At 33.6% G+C, this 23,365-nt stretch overlaps 1 protein-coding gene across 1 annotated transcript in view; it reads left to right on the top strand.

Annotated features, from left to right (window-relative positions):
* The window catches only part of Robo2 (roundabout guidance receptor 2), a 510,793-nt gene that overhangs the window by 461,766 nt on the left and 25,662 nt on the right, over positions 1-23,365 (top strand). Inside the window, exons 22-24 of the mRNA XM_077795545.1 lie at positions 3,501-3,657; positions 10,673-10,933; positions 14,137-14,342. Coding sequence (XP_077651671.1) covers positions 3,501-3,657; positions 10,673-10,933; positions 14,137-14,342 — 624 coding nt within the window. The remainder of the gene's footprint in view (positions 1-3,500; positions 3,658-10,672; positions 10,934-14,136; positions 14,343-23,365) is intronic.

Here is a 23,365-nt window from a genome sequence, read left to right as displayed (position 1 = left end):
TGCTGGCATTTATTTATAATTAGTCCCACAATTTTTCTGAATAATTAAAAAGTAATTTGTTGGATCTTCCTTTTTATTTCATTAAATATATGTAAAGATCAAGCAATATATGAAAAGAAATCTCCATATTGCAAGCCATGGACTCTATAAGACCTGTGAATCCTTCATTAAATGTTCTGTATAGATTGATTGTCACCGAATTTAAAAGTTATCTTTTGAGTAATTGTAAGCAGAACAGGATTCACAATGGTGCTTGCTGCTTTTTGAATCCATTAATCTCTTGAGTGACATTTACATATATCCAGGAATTATATTAACTACTTCATCTACATTTGAATGCAGGATTACTTGAATTGGTGATAGAAAGCATTTTTTAGTAGGTAAGAGTGAAGTGATTATTCCTTTTACAGTTTAGTCTAATTGAGTTTAATATTACACTTTTTTTTAATTCTTTTATTTATAGCTATGTTTCCTAGGGGCCAAATCTAAGAATTAACTGCCCCATGGCCAGCTAATCATATATTATGGGATTTTTCTAATCTGTGCACATTGGTGTAACCAATTTAAAATAATCACAGTGACAAAGAAAATTGGGCATTTCTGAATGATTTGAGTGAACTTCTTACCCTCTTTGAAACACTTTTATAATGCATTCAATATATAAGTTCTGAGTACTTCTTGTTAAAAATCCAACCAGTAAAAACTATACAATAAAACTCAGATGTTTTAAAATAGTATCTGAAATCATAGTTGTATGTGTATATAATATAAAATATTGGTAACAATAGCTAAATATTTTAATATAATATTTTTAAATAGACCATATGTTTAATTTTAAAATGAATCACTTTTATGATTTATTTTTTACAGAGAAGTCATTTTCAAGATTTAACTATCCAAATATTTGCATTTTTATTTTAAGAGAAAAGGGTCAAATATGTTTACAAGGCATCAAATCTGCTCCATTAAAACATAATTTAGGTACTCTGGCCTTCAGATGATTGAGGGTTCAAGGTGAAGCAGCAGACTGTGGCTTGCTTCTCTAAAGATTCAGATCTGAGAGATTTTAACAGTTGTCAGTTATATCAAGCTCACCTCCATCTCAAAGTCCACCACTTAGTTCATTGTTAAGACAGGACGCACGTGTTGATGAATAATAGTCCTATCTAGACTGATCAAATGAGAGAACAGATATTTCTCCAGAACAGGGGAAAAATAAGTGTTGGTTGTAAAGTCCTCAGTAATTCTCTCTATGCTTCAGCTATTTCCAGCACACATTTTAAAGCCTGTTGTTGTTTGGAAGCATAATGATGAGTAGCTTTCTTGAACCTGAGCAAGGTCTTCAACAATGAGGTTCAGGGCTCTAGAAATAGTTTCAAGTTAAGCTGCTCAGTAGTAAATCTGATTGTTCTCTTGCTATGTGAAGGGGAATTACATAACACTCAGAGCCTTAGTGTTATCATCTAGAATACGGAGGTGTAGGAACTTCTTTCTTAGGCACTTGGTTCAGGTGAGATTCAAATGACATTTCTAAACTGCTGTAGAATGTGATTAGGATTGTGCATACATAAAGTTGAAAGGGAGTGGTCAGGAAGAACAAATAGCTCAACCATTCTTCTGTCAATCATTGAAATATAGTTCTGATACTGTAAAAAGGAAATAGACCTTAGTCTTTGGTGGGTTAAGGAAATGAGGAATTGAGGTTCATTTACTTTAAAGACAAAAATTACATACTTATAACCAAGCAAGCTTATTATTATTTTTATTCTGAATATGAGGCCATTTCTGATAAGTAAGACTTCAGAAAACAAGTGAAACTGGGTTTGCTATGAGGAAGAGAAGACAGGAGAAAGCAATTATGATTGGCATTTATTGAGTTTTTCTGTGCATCTGAGCACTTCATATACAGTATCTCTTATAATCCTCATGACAACTCAAGGAAGTAGTAACTTTTGCATGCTTGTAATCCCAACTACTCAGGAGGATCACAAATTTGAGGCCAGCCTCAGCAACTTACCAAGGCCTTACACAACTTAGCAAGACCTTGTCACAAAATAAAAACTAAAAGGGCTGGGGATGTGGCTCAATGGTAAAGCATTCCTGGGTTCAATCCCAAGTACCAAAGGAAAAAAAATGGAGTAAGTTCATATTTCTTTTACATGTATATAATTTAAGGCAATACCTTTTGAGTGAGGAGTTAAATTTCAAACTCAGAAACCAAACTCTTACTCACTAAACAGAGGACGCTTTCTTACCCTCCTCTTAACATCTTTTGTCCTGTCAAAGAATAGAAGTGAGAGTAAAGCTGAAAGCACTTTGTTTGTAGAGATCTTCTTTTAAATATTTATGTATCCTATGTGGAAAATGTACACAACTCAATAATTGGCTGTAGTGTCTAGTTTAAGAGTTTCATCACTTTCTGGCACTCAAATACATTATTGCCAAATTGCATAATCTGACTCAGCAGCTGTGGAAGAAAGAGGATGGATTGACTTCTAGTGAGATCTAAATGGCTAGATAGCCCTGCTACAAATACCCTATGCTTAAAATTTAGCTATAAGTTGAGGTGGGATTATTGGAAGTTACTGAGTCACCCCTGAAAGGTCATTTTCATTTTGCTCAAGAAGTATTCATTCTGCATCCAACTGAGGTCCATTTTTATGAAAAAGCTTTATTTACTTGATTTTAAAAAGTTCAGCACTATGCAGATGATGAATTTTATTCTTATACTTCATTAAGCATCATGTAATCTCAGATATGGCTCATGCACTCTTCATTTATGTTCTGCTCATATTTGTGCATGAATTCATTCATGTAACAAATAGTACTGAAACTGATTACTATATTATCATTAATTTCCCCTCCTTTTTGGAATTTATGAAATGTGATAGTTAAAACATCTGGGAAATATTCTCACTATATGCAAAAATAATTGTGCCATTTATTAGTCAAAAAGTCTATGAAATGTATCATTGTGAGAGATTTACAGGTATTCTCCAGATTGTACTTGATTGATTTTTATCAGTGACTTTTGAGAGAAAAATGTTACTCTCCTGGATTAATTAAATTGAGCAAATTCTAATGGAAAAGTTAAGCCTGTATCCTTAGACACTGTATTTTCCACTGAGAGAGATTATGCAAAAGAGCATTTTAAATGCACTAAAATCTGACATTTAAAAGAATTTGTTATGGACCATTATTTCCTCTAACAATGAAAACGTGGAGGCAGCAGACATGAATAAATCAATAAATGTTCTTTTGATACAGCAGCCATGTTTTTGGTTTATTCAGCTCTGCAGTTAATGCAATGGGAAAGAAACAATATCATTTTGAGTGATTTATAAAAATGTGTTTCTGATTGTATCATTTCATTGTTTATAGCTTTTACCATCTCTAACATAGTGATTCTGGTATTTTGAAAACAAATACATCTTTCCACCTGATATTGCCTGTTTGTTCTGATATTCACCATCTCTAAATAAATGCATTATTATTTCCAGGTGGGAAAGGTGGAAAAAAGAAGAAAAATAAAAACTCCTCTAAACCACAGAAAAACAATGGATCGACCTGGGCCAATGTCCCTCTACCTCCTCCCCCAGTCCAGCCCCTTCCTGGCACAGAGCTGGAACACTATGCAGTGGAACAGCAAGAGAATGGGTAAACGTTATTTTATATACCAACAAAATGGCCCAGGCTGCATTCCACTCTCTATTGTTCTCTTTTGCCCTGAGTTCTTGTTCTTTCTTAGCTCCCCTCCCACCCTGTTCATTACATTTTCCCTCTTTCCTGTTTGCACTGTCCGTGTATTTTTAGCTGATAAACACAAAACAGCACATATTGAGGACTGTGAATCCTTGGCCTTCAAGTGCCTCAGATTGTCTGCAATCATGATAATGCAGCCTACATTTATAATATTGCTTGTTAGTTTGAAAGCAAGTACCCACAGCTCTGTGAACTAAAGAGCCACTCCTGAGAAGGGCTGAAAAGGGAATTAAAATAACCTTCTTCATCATCCCTTGCAGTTCTCTAATGACTTGATGTCTGGCCATAGCAGGGCGCCACGGTAGAGCGCCATCACAATGGGATAATTGTAGGGACCTGGCCAGTGGGTAGAACTTTAATCATCAGCTCTGATGGGAATTTAGGGGCAGGGACAATAAAAGAGGTTCAAGCCAATGCACACTCTGTAACAAAACCTTTTTAAGTTAGAAAATTTCCTTTGAGGACCTTTAAATGTGATCAGTTTTCTTATTCTTTCTTTTGAAACATCTAACAAGAGTTAGTGTCCTCTGTAAGCTTAAGTGTTAATTGATTTTGAACACAGACACAGATAATTTTTTATTTGAAAGAAAAAAACAGGTCAAAAGAAATGTACTCTCTTTTTCTGTATGAATAAATCCTATGTCTTCCTTATAATTTCTAGGTCACTGTTTATTTTGACTAGACCTTTATGTAACCTAAAATAGAGAATACAGAAAATTTTTCTTTGCATAAATTTTCTTTACTTAGAAATATATATATCAGTTTATTTGAATGATAGATTTAAGTCTTGTCTTGGTTCAAAAAATATCATATGCATGTACTTATCATTTTTTCTATCTGCTTTCTAAATCTTCTGAGGTTCCCACAGTATTTTTCATAACTATGTTTTCTATGTCATAGCTTTTGTTTTCTTTCAAAAATATTATTTGCCTATATATATATGTATATATGTATATATAACATGTATTATATATATATAAATATATATACACACACACACACACATAGTATCTATACATGCACACACATCACATACACACACACACTCATCACATATTTTTGTATGTCTTTTTCTCCCTCCAAAGGACTTTATTTATTTCTCTGGGATTATAGTGCCCATATATATTCATATTATTATCATTTATACATTTTAGAAACATATTGACCTATGAAATAGGCAGCTAAGGGCACATGCTTTCTTTCCCTAACTTAAAAAAATTAAATTTTTTATATGAACTTAATTTACCCAAGGAGTAATCATAGATGCCAGGTAAGCAGGTAAGCCTTACAAAAGCTGATAGCTGGAGAATATTGCCATCAATCTTGAATCATTTCTTCATAAAGAACATTACCAAGTTAGGTGGTTGTTAGTTGCCAGATATAGAGCAAAAGTAAGGACAAAGGAGAACAAGAAATAAGTCTCTAAACTAATGCATCTTATGTGCTAGAAATAGGTCGTTAATCAATAGCTGCATTGAGACAATACTAAGGTCACTATTTGAACAAATGGAAAGAAACTTCTCTGGGGAAAGACAAAAATATAAAATTAAAATTAATACTATGTGTGATGAGAAAATGAGAGTAGAAATAGCTCCATTGGTCTTCCTTTGGAAACCCTGCCCTATTCTAGTTAGCGGTCTCTGCTTTTCTCTTAGTTGCCCCTATTCAGTACCACCCCCTTCCATGCCCTACCCCTAGCACTTTATTTTAATTACTTGTCTGTATCCTTCAGCAATTGGTAGCTTCTGTATGTGGTTTTATGAGCTTTAACCTACATTTTGTAGGACAACATCTGACATGGAGTCTTAGTTTTCATCGTGAATCCTTAATGCCATAGGAAAAGTCTGATTTTTGAATACAGATGATGGATTGGAGAACATGATGCTGAAGGACATGGGACTGCAGGTGGATCACGTACAAGATATCATAGCATATGAATAGCTGATATAAAAATGCTAAGGCAGTAAAATAAGACGATGACAGTGGGTAGGTGAGAAAGGAGTAGATTTAGGCACAATACCTAGCTGATAAAAACTGTGATCTGGAAAATATAGTCTCTAGTTTTTGTTACAATTTTTAGTATAATTTCTAAGTGTTTAGAAATCAGCAATTTTCTTTCTAAGCATTTCTTGGACCAATCTTTCCTTACAATACTAAATAGCAAAAGTTATCAAAGCATTGTCCAAATAACAAAATATTTAATTGTTAATTCAATAATATGGGAACAATGCTAAATGTTCTCTCTCATCAATATGCATCTTCAGTTAGACAAAATAGTGTTAAAATGTATTAGTTCTTCACTATAAATATAATACATTTTATTATAGTCATGATGCTAGGAAGCATTGAATAGTAATTCAGTATAAAACTGGTGCTTTGCTTTGTTATTGCAATTAGAGATTGGCAAGCTTTTGCTAGTGTTGAACTTTATTGTATTTTTATTAGTAATTTGATATTTGTATTTGGCCTTTAACAAGTTAGTTCACATGCGGCATTGATTTGCCGTCATCTTTACCATTATTCATCAGGCAAGACATAACGTGACGCCTCATATTTCACTGACAGAATGTCAAAAGAACAAGCGCTTCCCTAGGAAAGGTTGGACAGAAGAACTATGGTTTGGCATTAGGAGAATTTTCATTCATTTTAATGTTACACAAGAAAAAGATGAAATTCTATCTCTCAAATAAGATGTGTATTGTAAAATGTGAAGGAAACTATCAAAACAGACGTACATTTTTATAAACTTCATAGGCACATCTGTAGTCTTTTCATCCTTCATTAGTAGCTGCATGAACTAAGCCTAAAATATATGTTTCTCTGGAATGGATCAAGACTTGACTATTTCAGAGATGATGAACAATTCTTCACCACTATGATTTGCACTATATCCCAGCTTCCTTTCCTTTATTCTTTCATATTTTTCTTCTTTGGATATTCTTTCTTTCTTTGTTTATTTATCTAATGTTGGTACAAATCACTTTGAATTCATGGACTTTTCCCAGCTTTGCTTATATACTGCATGTAGACTTATATACAGAGTTGGTATATTAAAGTTCTAGAGTAACTTTGAAAAAGGACGTAGAGGAATTGGTGATAAAATGTATAGTATGTTAATGAAATAGGTGATGAAATATGTTTTAGTCATTTAATACACTATGCAATGCATTTACATAGTATTAAAAATAATATTTTAATGGTTAAACACTTCTTTGCCTGATATCATTTGAATAATAAAAATGAATCTAATACAACTTACTACCATGTTTTTTCCCGTTACCTTAACACATGTGATGCATATACCATACACTTTTCCTTTCTCTTATGTTCATTTTGTGTTTTCATTCCATAGGTATATCTCTAGTAGATTATTGGAAGTAAGAACAATTTACTATTTATGGACTACACAAATTTTAGGAGATAACTGGCTAATTTCATTTGAAAGATTAAGTATATAGTTTTTTATTTAAAAGTATAATATATCTGGGAATAAACCAATGTAAGTAAAGAAAGTGCAACTATGACTTTCTGACACAAAAATAAATGTGCTCTTTTCTACTGAATTTTACAAAATAAATGTAAATTTAATTGATGAAATACAACGGTAAACACATTCTATACTGAAAAAGGACAATTATTTTATGATTAGTTTTCTTGTATTTTTTTTGTTTGAGTTAATAATATGACATTTAAAGTTAAGTAAGAAAATAAACCTAAGCATTTTTATTAATTAATCAACTTGTGTGTTTTCAGTTCAAATCAGTAAATACACTTATAACCTACTATTTTTAAGGTATACTGTTAGGGGCAACAGAGCAAGAACAGTTCAGTGATATAACTCTAAGGTAGCTTAAATCCACTTTAGAAAAAGATACCATAAACATGTGAAAAATAAATACAAAAATAATTTAAAGTGTTAAAGAGTCCAACATTGGAAAGAACATTAGACTGTGCATAATCAATTTTCAAATAAATGTAGAAAAATATTGTCAGCACCAGTTAAGAAGAGTAGTTTAGCAGTGCTAGTTGGCCTCATCAAGGAAATCTTTATAAATATATGAGATTTCACCTATACCTTGAGGATTTATCAGATTAAGATAGGTAAAATTGGAGGCATCCAGTTTATTTGAAATAAGTTGGATTCTATAAACAAACCTACCAGAAAAGCATGTAGACAAGAGGAGACAAACCAATTTAGTTTGAGCAGAAGATTCATGTTGAGAAACTATAAAACCTATCCTAAAGGTAGACTAAAGATTAAATATATTTAATAAACAGAATAGATAAGAGAAATAAAATTGGTAGACCATTCTCATATTTTCATAGAAAAAAATGTAAGTGGTGCTCTGCTTCACCTGTGCCCAATTTTTTTTTTCTTTCTTTGGAAGATATTGCCATTTAGGGAACTATCTGAATTGTTCCAATACCATTTCCCTTCCACATATGTCACTTAAAATTTTCTCTTTTTAGTGATCACTGTAGCCTTGACCAACCTCAAAACAATATTAGGCCTTCCAAATCAATTCTATAGTACCCTGTATTTTTAATAATTTACTTAATATCAATCTACTGAATTGTATGCTATATGAAATAAAGTCAGGACCCTAACACATAACTATTGGGAAAAAGGATGATAAATTTGGGGTTACTTTAAAAAGAGATTTTAGTTTTTTAGACCAGTTTTGGGTTCACAAGAAAATGAAGTAAAGCATAGAGATTTATCCCAACTTTCACATATGCATAATCTCCTATCATCTCTCACCAAACTGGTGCACTTATTCTAGTTGATGAACTTGCATTGGCACATCATTATTGACCAGAATGCATCATTTCCCACAGGGTTTACTCATGTGGTACATTCTGTGGTTTGGACAGATTCAGGTTGACATGTATCTACCATTATTGTATCATACAAAATATCTTCACTGCTCCAAAATCCACTTTGCTTTTTGCCCATCTCTCACTCACTCCCCAGAGTCTGGCACTACTGATATTTTTACTCTTTTCATGGTTTTGCCCTTTCTAGAATGTTCTGGAATTGGAAATATACAATCTATACCCTTTGTATATTGACTTCTTTCACTTACCAAGGTGCATTTAAGTTTTCTCCATGTCTTTTTATGACTTGAAGCCCAATTCATTTAAACATTGAATAATATTCCATTGTCTGGATGTATCTGTTTATTTATTCAACTTCTGGGGATATCTTAGCTACTTCCAAATTTTGGCAATTATAAATAAAACTGCTATATATGTCCACTTGCAGGTTTTTATGATATATGCAGTTTTTAACAAAATGATTAAAATGTTACTCAAGTGAAGATATTCAACCTACAGTGGATCTATTTGGGTTACAGTTTTTTTTTAATAAGGGAGATCAAGACTAGTTATGCATAGCTGTGATATGGATAGTTAATTCTAATTTTAGGTACTAGGCACTAGCAATACAGAAGAGTATTAAAAAAGTTCTTGGACTTAAGGATCTCACAGAATAATAGGACAAAAGAGACACAGAGACAAATAATCCCAATATAATATGGGAAGTTCCACAATGTAGGTATTATAAAATTCTAATCAGTTGTATATGGAAATGGGAGAGAAGGTTCCACAAAACTAACCACCTTTGAGGTGACCAGGAACCCACAGGCAGATAGATGATTTGAGAACAGTCATACGCAGACCCAGAGTTTAGGAAAAAATAGAAAGTAGGCTGATGTTGGGGAAATAGTGAGAAACAGAGCTAAAATAACAGATTAATCCGTTGGGGAAGGATCTTTTAAGCCAGCTCATGAGTTTTGACTTTTCTAGTATTAGTTATGATCTTAAGTGTAGGTGTGATGTGAATTAACATCCTGTTGCCTACATTAAAGATAGGGTGGAAAAGAAGAAAAGAGAATCAGAAAGCTAGTGAACTATTTTATAGAAGGTGACTGATCAATAATTGTGGAAGAGGAGATGTAGGAGGCAGATTCAGGAGATGTTTAAGATGTTGAATTAAGAAAACAATTAAATCCTTTATTATTTTTATCTTATACTTAAAATCTATAAAAGAGTATATTAGAACTTATTTGATTTCTGTAAACATTAGAATTACAGAAAAGGTATAAGTAGAAATTCTCTGATTTTGTGCCACAACAAAAACAGTTTAATTTTTCATATTCCTGGACCATAATCCCCCTTCTAGATGTAATTTTAACATGAAATATAAGTATTTAAAATAATTGTATTTTGTACACTTAAAATATGTCAATGGGGTTCATTTCATATTAAATGTTTTACTACAATAAAACAATTTTTTAAAAAATATATATTTTGTAGGGCAAGGTTTTGAACTTCTGTTTTCTGGTTTGAATTTAACACTCAATGTAAGCAGAAGCCTTTGATTTTACTGAGAAAATTAAGAGAAATGAACTAATATTGAGTATAATTTGTGTTATGAAGTCTAATGACTGGAATATCATATAGAGAGGTTGTCATAAGCCTAGAATAAAAACAAATCAAGTTCTCAGATACTTCTTACATGGTCAGTCAGCTCTATTGCCATATTCTGCTGGTGCATAAGGATAAATAAGAGAAGGAAGCAGTTAAGTCTACAAGCACTAAATTCATTAATTGTCCTTAATTAGCAATTTGGTGTTTCCACATGAGTAACTTTGTTGGGAAGTTATTGCTTTTTGTAACTGTGGGGTAACAATTAGCCAAAAAGATCTTTAAAGAATAAATTGAGGTACTGAGATAACAGTTGTAATTACAATTTTAAATTAGGTGATTTACTATAGTAGCACTGACAATGTGATCAGGACGAAATAAACTGAGAGAACATTTTTGACACCATGTGGTTGCTGTTTATTGTCAGTGTAGCCATTTTTGTTTGTCTATTAATGTGCATTTTTTCCTCATCTAATTTCAGCTATGACAGTGATAGTTGGTGCCCACCATTACCAGTACAAACATACTTACACCAGGGTATGGAAGATGAACTGGAAGAAGATGACGATCGGGTCCCAACTCCACCTGTTCGAGGCGTGGCTTCCTCTCCTGCTATCTCCTTTGGACAACAGTCTACTGCCACTCTTACTCCATCCCCACGGGAAGAGATGCAACCCATGCTGCAGGCTCACCTGGATGAGCTGACAAGGGCATATCAGTTTGATATAGCAAAACAAACATGGTAAATATATTCACTGAGTCAAGGGATCCATGCTTTCTGCACATGGAAATGCCCTTTTATATAAACTCACAAGACATATTCATAAAACTATACACATGGGGATAAAATTTTGATTTTGTATACTCCTTAATCATTTAGAAAATGATTTAACTACTACAGAAATGTTAATTTGACCAAAGTCGCATAGCTAGTTAGAGAGTAAGCTAGAACAAGAATCCAGGTCTGCTGAAATTCAGTCTAAAGTGCTTTTTGGCTACACTGGAATCTTCTAATTTACAACTGATTTAGCTTCAATTAGCTTATCCTTGAACTCACTTTTAATGTCATAATGAAGGACTCCTTTTGGATTCTTCAAAGTGCCTGTGATTAATTCTGCATGTGGTTGTGAATATGTAAATGCAAGCTTCTGCAAATCACTTATGGTCAGTGTCAGTTATTAAAAGACCCTCTTTGGGCAGAATTAAACAAATCAGAAAAATAACAAATTTACTAACAGTAAATGCAATTTTTAAAATCACAAAGAATAGATTAAAAACCCAAACTTCATTTTTTTTTCTTTTGGTACCAGGGATTGAACCCAGGGTCACTTAACCACTAAACCACATGCTCAGCTGTTCCCCCCACCCCCACCTCAGACAGGGTCTCTCTAAGTTTCTTAGGGCCTCACTAAATTGGTGTCTGAATTTGTGATCCTCCTGCCTCAGCACTGGGATTACAAACCTGTGCCACCACACCAGGATCTATAGCTCTATTCTTCTAAATATTAGAAAACTTTCATAAATTATAGATGCAATTCATATAGGTATCTTGTACAAATATGGTAGATCATAATTTTATAGGGTTGGTTGTTTGTTCCAATGTTTTTCTCTCAGATAGTGATATATAGTCCTGCACCCTTGAAAACAAAATCTCTGTGACATTCTTTGATTTATGTTCTCTTGATTTATACCCTGTGCTTGAAATCATGGTAACTTTTTTGAAAGATAGTATTATCTTTCTTTTTATGGGAGGGTAATTCTAGCTACTAGAGTAAGTTGATTATGAGATGACTCTTATTCTCACTGTTAATTGACTATTTTTAAAATATAACAGCTATATTAAAATATAACATAGTTAACTATACATACAAAGAGATTCTCAAACAGGTATGTCACTTAAAGCTGTATGAACATGCTCTTTCCTTAGGATAAGAGGGTCTTGAATATTTTCTCATTTTTTTTCTAAAGATTAAAGACAACCTAGTGTTACACATAATTATTTTATGATACATCACTGGTTAAAATGAAGCCAATTACTTAAAGAGTGATAGGATTCTCTTAAACCAAGGTTAACTGGTGAAATCACAACTTTAAGTCATTAGAAGCAGAGACTTTGGCTCAGGGGTTCTCAAATTGGTGTGTGTTTTGAAATCATATGGAGAACTTTAAAATATATTGGTCCTAAGTCCCACCTCTTGGCAGATTCTAATTCCATGCTCTGAGCTTTGACTGAGGATAGCCCAAGTTGGGGCAGTTACGATGAAGGTGAACCTGCTTCCTATCTGCATAACTATGGGCAACTTGCTTACCACTTGCATGCTATAGTTAATGTGTTTAAAATGATGTCAGAAATAATAGCTCATGTATAAAATGAAAGGGCAGTCCTCAGACCACTCTCATTTCTGATAAACAAATACAAATATCAGAGTCCTAAGACCACACTGAAGTTCAAAAATTCACTAGAAGAATTTATAGAAATCTATTATTCTCAAAGACACAGTCAACTACTGTAAAAACATATAGATTAAAGTCAGCAAAGAGATGAGTTATGAGGCAGGGTCTAGAAAAGTCCCCAAAGCAGAGCTTCTAGTTGTTTCTTCCAATTGGAGTCAAGGACAGCACTACTTTCCCTAAAGTGTGATGATACACAGGGGATATTGCCAGACTTGGAAATGAGTTTCAAAAGACAACAATAAAAGAACATAGCACTTACTCTTTAATCTCGCTTAAATAGAAGGGGTCTTTAAATTACTTTTGTATGACAGCAATGAAAAGACTCTATGTTAAAACTTGTAGTACATTTGCTTCTAAGTGACATTGAGAAATAACCTTGCTGATGGCTGCAGTGGCGCACACCTATAATCCCAGTAGCTCTGGAGGCTGAGGTAGGAGGATTTTGAGTTCAGAGCCAGCCTCAGCAATGGCGAGGCATTAAGCAACACAGTGAGACCCCGTCTGTAATTAAAATACAAAATAGGGCCGGGGATGTGGCTCAGTGATTGCATGTCCCTGAGTTCAATCTCGGTATGTCCCCCAAGAAAGAAAGAAAGGAAGGAAGGAAGGAAGGAAGGAAGGAAGGAAGGAAGGAAGGGAGGAAGAAAGGAAGGAAGGAAGAAAATAACATTGTAGTGCTTTTGCTTAGCATTTTGAAGGTGTCCAGCTGCACATTAATTAGCCACCTGATTTAATAAATTTAAGTTTTACTTGAATATGTTTGAAAACTGTGATGGTAATTATAAGATTCTATTTATCTAATGAAGGTTGAGATTAAAATTATTTACTCATTTCAAAGGGTTTATCTAACACATCTTGTGTTCTAAACACAGAATACTAGGGTGAATTGTCTCTGCCTTGGAGAAGTTCAAGACGTTGTTGGCTGAGATAGATGCACAAATAGGTAGATAGAGCAGAAGGTACTTGCCCTAACTGGGGCAAATGAAAATACCACTCAGCCTGCTCTGAGAGGGTCATGCAAAAAGAAATCCTCCTAAGTCCAGAAATATGCTAAAGGTGGAAGAGAGAGAACATTAGGCATTCCAGTGACATCTTAAGTGCCAGCAGGCCGCATGGGTGGGTTACACATAAACTGGAAACAAAATAATATGTATATGTATATATTTATGGGTATATATATTATTTTTGAAAAGGTCAACTTTAAATAGTCTTGTGACAAGTATTTTCATTCTGTTTCTGATGACTTATCTATACAAAATATATGTTTACATCACTAGAATAATTCTTAAATTTATGTGGTTGTTGGTAAGGCATATGCCCAGAGACCTATTGTCTCTATTGACGTGTATGTAATAAAGCATTGTAAACTCCAAAATTATTAATGCAAAAGAAGAATACTGTTACCATAGCATGCTATTTAATTCTTATTACAGTGTTTTTGAATGTTAATGGACTGCTTTTCCCATTTTATTGTTTCCATTTGAATTCTAGGCACATTCAAAGCAATAATCCACCCCCACAGCCCCCAGTTCCACCATTAGGTTACGTGTCCGGAGCCTTGATTTCTGATTTGGAAACAGATGTTCCAGATGATGATGCTGATGATGAAGAGGAAGCTTTAGAAATCCCCAGGCCCCTGAGAGCACTAGACCAGACACCCGGATCCAGTATGGACAATCTAGACAGCTCTGTGACAGGTAATGGGACTGATTTAATATGAATAACTGACCTATTTGCAATATTGAAATGCATCATAAATCAAGTACTTTCTTACTTTCTTATGTAAGATTTATTCCACTCCATCTATTTCTGTAACATTTTAAATATGTTAATGTTAAACACAAAATTCAAAAAGGATTTGGAAATACTTTTGCTTTGCTGCAAAAATGATAAGAAAATTCATGAATTTTAAAAAGCTTTAAAGACATGAAAGAAAACTCAATTATAGTCATGGCTTTCATGAAAAGTTCACTGTACTAGGAAACCAAGTCTATTACATAAAAAAAACTGACTTTTAGAAATGATATATTTTGTATATCAGGAGGAACATACAAAATGAATGCAATCTTAAAATGCTTCTTGATATTTCACTCTGTAAAACCATTCACTGATGAAAATAAGCAAGTCTTCAGAAAAAGACTCTTCAGTTGCACAAGGTATTATTTTTAGAGTGGAAAATGCATAGTGAGATAAACCATGCATTTATGCATTTCATAGTGTAGAATCCAACAACTTCTCCTCTTCCAAGAAGTATATTTATTTTGACTACTTACTCCTCTGGCTTCTGCTTGCCTTGTTCACCAAGTGAAAGACTTCAGTTGGTACCTTCCTCTGATGATTCCAGGACTGATGTGTAACCTATGTCCAACAATTTCAATTGGAAATTTTAAAATCCTAATATGTACACAATAAATATGGTAAAAAGTAAAGATTCAGTATTCCTGTTCACATAGTTATACATTCTTTGATACACACGCACAAAAAAAATGCCTTTTACAAAATTATGAAGACCTAGCTACTCCAAACTAAGCCTGATCTTTGCATTTCTTTAGGGTTTCTAAGGAAACTACACATATCTGTATTTTCCTTGATGGCAACTTTCATCCTAGAAAGCACCTTATCACAGTCTCAATTTCCTTTTAATCCAACAGCTTCCCAATTCCACAGACTCTGTGTTCCATATTAGTTCTGCAAACACCAATGGAAACTGGTTTAGTGCTGAGAAAACATGAGTGCCTGCACTTTTCCTGTACAGCCCTCCCTGCTTGAGGAAGTGCATGATGCATGAGTCCACGATTCAGTTTTCCTTCTTGCTTGATGGCTGGTCAGCTTGCCAAGCTAATTAAGATTTTAAAACTGCAGATATACTGGTGTGATTTGAAACCCAGAATCAACCCTGGGTGACAGAGCAAAAGTTAAAATCTTTGAATTCAGAGAGCTGACTTATTAGTGCACTATTATGTTAAGCCTCTTTGCCTGAATTTCTAGCATAATCTCCTTAAGGGTAAGATTCTGCATATTTTTGCATATTTCACTAGTGATACTGAACTCTTTTTTTCCATTAGGAATGCAGTAAAAATTTGCAATAATGATGAAAAAAAGTCAGCTATGCTGATGTAGTTCTTTTATTAAATATTATAATGACAAAGATGATAAATGTATCTATAAATTGGGAGAACACCACCCTGCACTTTTACATGCACACATGTCAGGAACAAGTAAGGATGTCTAATGTAGTCGACTGGTTAAGATGTCAAGTTTGAAAGTCTTAAGTAACCTGAATTTCTCCTGTTGGTAATATAATGTTGATTCCGAATGAAGCTCTTATTGCTAAGAAAAGAAAGTCTATTTTCCTACTTGAATTCACTGCTTAATTACTTCTGAATATAGAAACCTTAGGGTGTTTAGGCATGAATTTCACAATGCACTTATCCTATGAATAATACATCTCCTTAGCAGAAGTTGTACTTTACACTTAAACAACTTAAGCACCTCCCCCATACACATTTTTTTTTTTTTGTCTTTCCAGGCACCAATGACTTTGAGGAGAAAGTTTGATCAAAGATTTAATTTGCCTTCCAGGGTGTGTTATGTGTCTATGTGTATGTGTGTAGGAAGTGTGAATGAGTATATGTAGGTATTAGTGTGACCATAGGGGATGTGAGTGTATTAGTGTGTGTACATGTATGGGGTGTAGAGTGCATGAGTATAAATGTGTGTGAGAACAGGGAAGATTGAAAGTGTATATATAGTGTGAGTGTGAATGGGGTGTGCACATCTATACAGGGTATGTGCATGTATTACACAGTTTGCAATTCTATACAGTTTGTGCACATGTGTGTAGAGTTTATGGTATACATGTGTGTATGAAAGACAAGGCACAATGTGTGTGGAGTGTGTGTGAGTCTATGTAGCAAGTGAATGTATTTGTGTGTGAGGGAGAGCAAATAGGATGTACATGTAATTGTGTGTGTAAACATGCCTGCTCATATGCTCAGGTGGATGTTTATGTGGACCAAATGTAATCAAAACAAACATGCTAATGAATATTGTCCTAATGATGTTCTTAGGTTTTCTTCAGCTTTAAGGCTACTTTAATAGTGCTAATTGAGATAGGCCATACACCGTCAATGAGCTTTGGAGACTAGAGGATTCTGAACTTACCATCAGTTAATTAGAGTTCTAAAATCACCTGTGGTGTAAATTAAACTTTACTTTCAGCTGAAATTCCCTTATATTGTCATCTTCATGAAGCAAATGACCATTTTTATTAAATAGAACTAACAATTTCCATTCCTGGAGACTCTAAAGCCATCCAGAATGATATTACAGTAACACTGGGTGGGCTGAAAGCCTTTATGTAAAATTACACATTTTATTTGGCTGAATTGTACTCCCAACTGCCAGCTTAGGGAATACCAGCCATTAACATTCTACAGAGCTTTATTCTGTAAAAAAAAATGCACATTAACTCCAAATATTTTCATAGCAAGTATGTAGTTTGTGAGTGGCTACTTAAATCTTGAAATGATCATCAAGAATGAAAAAGAACAAAAAGAAAAGAAAATATCAATAGTTCCATATCCCATGACCTCAGTAATATGTATTTGCAAGTCTACTGTTTCATGTGTTTATTCCCTAAACAAACATTTATTTTAAGCCTATTACTTCTAATCACTTGAATAGACATTTAGATTCAATAATAGCAACAACCAAGCAACAATAATGATAATAAAGTAGAAAACCTAGCTTCTAGTCGATGCATGATACCCTTCTAAGCAGTGGCTTGTTTTTCCTGCGGCTGGCTGAGCTAAGAATGGATTTACATGTTAAAGTTTGTAAAGAAACAAGACATAAGTAAGAAATCAGAACTAAAGAATGCATGACAGATGGTGAAGCCTAAATTATTTGGTTCCTTACATTTGTATAAAGAACTCCTTGCCCTGATGTAAAGTTTTACCATCTACTAACTCATTTAATCCTCATAACCTCATTATTATTGTTGTTGTTCTCAGTTTATAGCTAAAGAAATTGAGTCACAGAAGGATTTGAATCCTTTTTGAAGGTTATCTACCAGATAAGTGACAGAAGAATGAACAAAATCAATCAGTTTTACTCTAAAGATAAATTACTAAGGTCTCTGCCCTGGAAATGCCCAGTTTATTCTAATCCTCAGAATTAGCATATTGAAGAGGAAAATAATGTTCTGGTTTTTTTACTTCTCGTGTGTGTGTGTGTGTGTGTGTGTGTATAGAGAGGAATAAGTATGTATTTATAAAAATAAAACATGCATTTTATCCCTGGAAACATTAATCCTTTTCCACAATGCACTTAATTTTGATAAAAATATTAAATTTTGATATGACTTTTACTATTTATTCTTCTCATGTTTAGCTCTGTGTGCAGTTAACTTTTTCTAATAAAATTCAAATCCATCAGCTCTTTTGGAAGGAATGTTTTATTTTTATAATTTTTATTTTAATCTTTATTAATACTATTTGGTTGTAATAATGTACAATTTTTTTTTTAATTTCATACCATCACACTCCATTTGGGACTAGGCAATGTCAATGCAACATTGTCTTGGGAAATATGGACTGTTTCTTCCTCAATGGTCAACCTGTCAGCTTTGTTCTTTGAGTACCAGGGAGGGGCAAGGCTTCAACATTTCTTTCTCTAACTTCCAAGGTGGTGGGAGTCAAGGATAAGTGTTTCCTGAATTTAATGACACCACCATGAAAAGAGACCAATGGCAAGAGGAGAGAGGGAGAGGACAATGTCCTGAACATGTAGTCAAGCTTCTAAATGCCTCACTGATTACAAAAAGACCCAGATTGAGTGTTGTAAAGTGAACCGAATAAAATTTTCCTTGCCTGTTGGATCCCACATGAACACTACAGCTGAAAGGAAATTGCGGCCCTGTATTTTCCACTTTATATCTTTGGAAGTTTTTACTGGAATGAGTATGAAAGTAATAAAACCAGACATCCTCACCATCTGACCTGAGCACATACCTTTTGGGTCCTTGGACTCTGGAAATTTTGATCTGACAGATGGTGAAGCCTAATGGCCTAACAATTTCTCTCCCTCACACACAAATACACTCACTCCCTACACAGACTCACACACACTCCACACACTTGCCACACTTTGCTTCTGCTACAAAAGCATAATAATTGAGTATTAAGGCAAATTCCAGGAATAATGCTAAAATTAAGGAAATCATTTTCTGATGTCTTTAAAAAGAAATTAAATATATACTTTGGAATTTAATGGATAAGAAAAGTGCATATTTTATGCACAATTTTTTGAAATGAGTTAACAAGTATTATATGAACCAAGGGAAGAGATTTTTTAATAGCTTATTTTGCTTTTCCTTTATGACACATTTCTCTCCCTTCCTCCCTCCCTCCCACTCCCTCCCACCTACCCTCCACCCCTTTTTCTCTCTAGAATATAGGTGGGACTATTGTATATTCAGATATTTGAGTGTAAAAAGAATTTCCAGAGACTAGAAATGTTTCTCTGCCTCTAAACAGAGGTCAATATTTGGATTGATTTGATCAAAGACATTTAGAGTTGAAGATTTTACTTAGCAGGTAGTTAGGCAATGAGAACTTCATAGGGAGAATTTCAGGATTAAATATTGGCTCGAAAAATGGGGGACCATTAGTTTTTGTATCTCATAAAAATGGTAATGCAACAATTAGCAGGGTCATATTAGAAAGCACAGACTTTACTCTAGCTTAATGGATCTAAGGATAAGCATTTATCAGCAAGGAAGGATTTAGCATAAAACGACATGTAAATGAATTGATGACTGATCATAAATTAATTTTAGTGCTGAAGATGTAATAGAGACACAGCAAGATGCCACTTTATCATGGTATTTTATGTTCAGTAACATTTGAGCAACAACTTAATGTCCTGTGTGCACTTTTTCTTTAACAACTTGAATACATTTGAGGTATTTTTTGACCTTTCAGTAATTTTAAAGCTGAGAAATTTGGAAAGATTGAGAACATAAACACAAATTTCTCTATGTGACATAAATTCATTTTTCATTAAGTGTTTAAGTATGTATTGATTATGTTTGGGGCTATAATGTGTCAAATGAATATGAATCTCATATAATTTGTAAGAATCTCTGGCTGAACTCCTTTTACCTGGTGTTCACTTGTATTTTCATGTTTATGCTTACATTTACAAAAAAAAAAAACTGTTACCACTAAATGACTTCCTTTTTAATTTATGAGTTACTCTTTTTGTTTTCTTTCAATTACTGTCTTCTTTCTCCCCCTCTTCTCTTCCTCCTCAAGGACTTCTACCCTTCTTCTTCTTCTCCTCCTCCTCCTCCTCCTTCTTCTTTCCCTCCTCTCTTTAATAATTGTTTGCCTGAATCTTCAGATCATTCTTGATGTTCAAATCAAAAGTAAGAGGAAAAATTGTAATGACTAGAGGTGAAATCAATAAATGTTAAAAATTCTAACAATGTTATGGGAGGAACTTTAACGTATGATATACATCTTTTTATTCATACAATATGACTAAACTGCTTTAAAATTGTCCTACAAAGGTACTAATTCTATGTATCTCACCCCCAATTCATAGGAAACTTGAAGACTTACCAGAAAGGCAGAGTAATAAAGGAAAAGGAAATATTGATTTCTTTCTGTTTATATTGTTTGCAATCTATTGAAGCAACTAACTTAACTTCTCTCTTTCACTTGGGATCATTAGTGTTCTCATTGCTTAATATGGCCAAATAGCTATGGTATATTTGTCTTTAACTCAAAGTCATCTGTCTAGTAGCTTTGCTCTTATAGGAAGTACAAGTAAAAGAATAGCTGATGGTTGTCTCTTTATCAACCGAAACCCACTTGGCGTCCTGCCTTCCAGGCCACTCCGTCTTCCCAGAGAAAGGAGTCAGTGAGCGTCAGGAAAAGCTTCATGAACAAAAGAAAAATAAATTCATTTTTAAATGAATTGAAATATGTTTAAATATTTATTGATTATGTTTGAGGCCATAATGTGTCAAATTAAAGCTTGAAAGATTGAGAGAAATCAGAGCAAGCACAAAAGTATGAAAGTTGCTGATCTATTTAGGGTAAGGCAGATGTGTGTATGGAAATCCACTTGTGTGGGACTCACTTTCACAGGGAGATAACAGTTTATTTGGGGGAAAAGTTGGGCAGTCTTACAAGATGGGATTTCTTTGGTGACATTGCTGTGAGATTTTTTTTTCTCTCATTTCTCTCTCTCATTTTCTCCTAGGAGATTTTTTTCTAAATTTTGCAGATCCAGAAACTAAATTTGTCAGTATGCTAGATCATCAAGAGTGGAACTACACAGCAGGCAGACAGAAATAAAGCCCAGAGTAGACTCAATTTCTTGGCTGATCATAGTGGATAGTAGTGGAATAAAAAATATTTAAAAGAACAACAACAAAAATAAAAACTTGGGCTAAATGCATTAGGATGGGTGAATCTGGATAGAGATGTCACATATATACACACAAATAAATTTCCACTTGCCACTTAATGAAATTTAGCATCTTCATTGGAAGAAAATTTTGTTTAACTTTGATATTCAAAAGTATCAAAGCATAACCAAGATGTACATCATATGAACTTTATTATATAATATATATCCTATTTTATATAATAAAACTTACATAGTACAATTTTTACTTACTCACATGAAGAAGTCATTGTTTTTCACATTATTCCAAAGTAATCAGCAAGCATTCACTAATTTGTTTAATAAATTTTCTAAGGATGCTTGAAAGAACATTCTTTTTGCAACTTTTGCAAATAAACCAAGGTCATTGCTAAGAAATTGTACATCAAATATAATTACTCAAAGAATTTACAGTGAATAACAGAAACAATAAATGCATTTAATTCCATATGCCCACTGTTCATTGAATTCCTTCCTACTGTACAGTGGCCTTGTACAGGAAATACTGAAGTGAATAAGAGATAGTTCTTAATGACCAGAGTTGTATTTCCTGGAGCAGGAAAAATATATGCAATATACTATAATACAGGGAGACAGCTCATAGACTACTGCATTCACAATGTTTGCACACAAAGGAGGAAGTCACCCTAACAGAATGTTGAAGGTAGAATCCAGGTGATAAAGATGGTATTTTATTTGAACTTTAAAGTTTGGCAGCAATTAATAGATTTGGTGCAATACAGAAGTATTGTCAAGGAATGGGAAGTGATGTGTGGGAGAGAGAGTGAGACTACACTAGTTGTGGGACAGAATGGGCTGCAAAAGTAGGCTGGCTCAATAGTGGGGGGAGGTCTCAGATTCCTAATTTTGTATGTGCATTGGTGTTATAGGTAAGACTTCAAACAGAGGAACAAAAGTAAAAGATCAATGCTTTGAAAAGATAATGTAGATAACAATGAGGAAAGATAGAAGGGACTAGAAGGAAATCAGCTAAAAGGAGTGTCAGGATGAATTAGGAGAATAACAATAAGGAGATGCTTGTTTGGTGAGTGAGCACAGACATTTAGAAAAACAGAAATCACATGGAAGGGTTTGGAACTGAGCTTTTGAATGTTTTAAAACTATTCCCAGTTCTCAACTTTCATATTCTTTTGTGACCCCTTGCTGAATCACTTTGATTTCTTCTTATCTTCTGTAGCATTATATTGCAAGGCCTACTGCATCATTTCTTCTTTCATTTTGGGCTGTTGATCCTTGACTTGTGATTATTAACCTAGAAATGAATCTCTCAGAGGAGGCTCAGTTGCTGGTGTTATCTCAGTTTCCTTGCAGTGGTCTGTGTCAAGGGAATTTGTTTGGAAAGTAAAAAGTATATCTTTGTGCTTTTGGCAAATAGAATCAAGACTCTATCTTTCTCAGCTACACTTAACACCCTTTTAACTTCCAGATCATTCTAACCCTTTCAGTTTCAGTTTTCTCTGTCTTGAGAGTGCATGAATCTGTGTTATTGTACCATGACGGCCTGACTACCACTTCAAATACTGAGTCGTGGCAACTCTTAACTACACGGCTGTCTTTTAAATATTAGAGAAATAGAAATAATCTATAACATACGACTTTCATCTCTTTCCTGGAAACACCTGTTTGGTTTATTTTGAAATTCTAAATTAACTTTTTGTAAGTACTTTTTTGTCCCTCTTCTAACAAAAGCAAAAGTTAGGGTAAACAATACTTGATAGTTTATTGTGTCATGAATTAATGGTACACCAACTTAAATATGGTACTGCGATTTTAATTTTATTACATAATGAGTTAAGTTCCCAGTGTGCTTTTATCTAATATGTGTATGTATGTATATGCATAAAATAGTAAATGACTTTCTAGGAAGAAAAAAAGTTGTCAATATCTTCAAAGTGTATTTTCTTTAAATATAAAATTGCAATTTTTTTCCTCTACTGCCATAGTTCATCTTGAAAAAGAAAATCCATAGAAATGCTGATAATAGTCTCCATAAGGGCTAATTTCATAAGTATCAGTGTTAAAGAGAAAATTAGAGTTCTTCAAATATTAAAAATCAAAGAAAGCAAAAGAAATATTGAAATTAATAGCACTTTTGCAAACTAACATTTTCCTTATGTTCTATGTTTAGTTGATTTGATATCATTTATACATTTTAGTTGATGTATTTTGTTATTTAACCAGTAATTAACTGTTCACCTTAAAATCTTGAAATAATTCCAGATCTTCTATGATATACAAC

Source organism: Urocitellus parryii, chromosome 2, assembly GCF_045843805.1.
Source record: "Urocitellus parryii isolate mUroPar1 chromosome 2, mUroPar1.hap1, whole genome shotgun sequence".
NCBI lineage: Eukaryota > Metazoa > Chordata > Mammalia > Rodentia > Sciuridae > Urocitellus > Urocitellus parryii.
The sequence above is the reverse complement of the archived record's forward strand: the minus strand, read 5'-3'. Positions and strand labels throughout refer to the sequence as shown.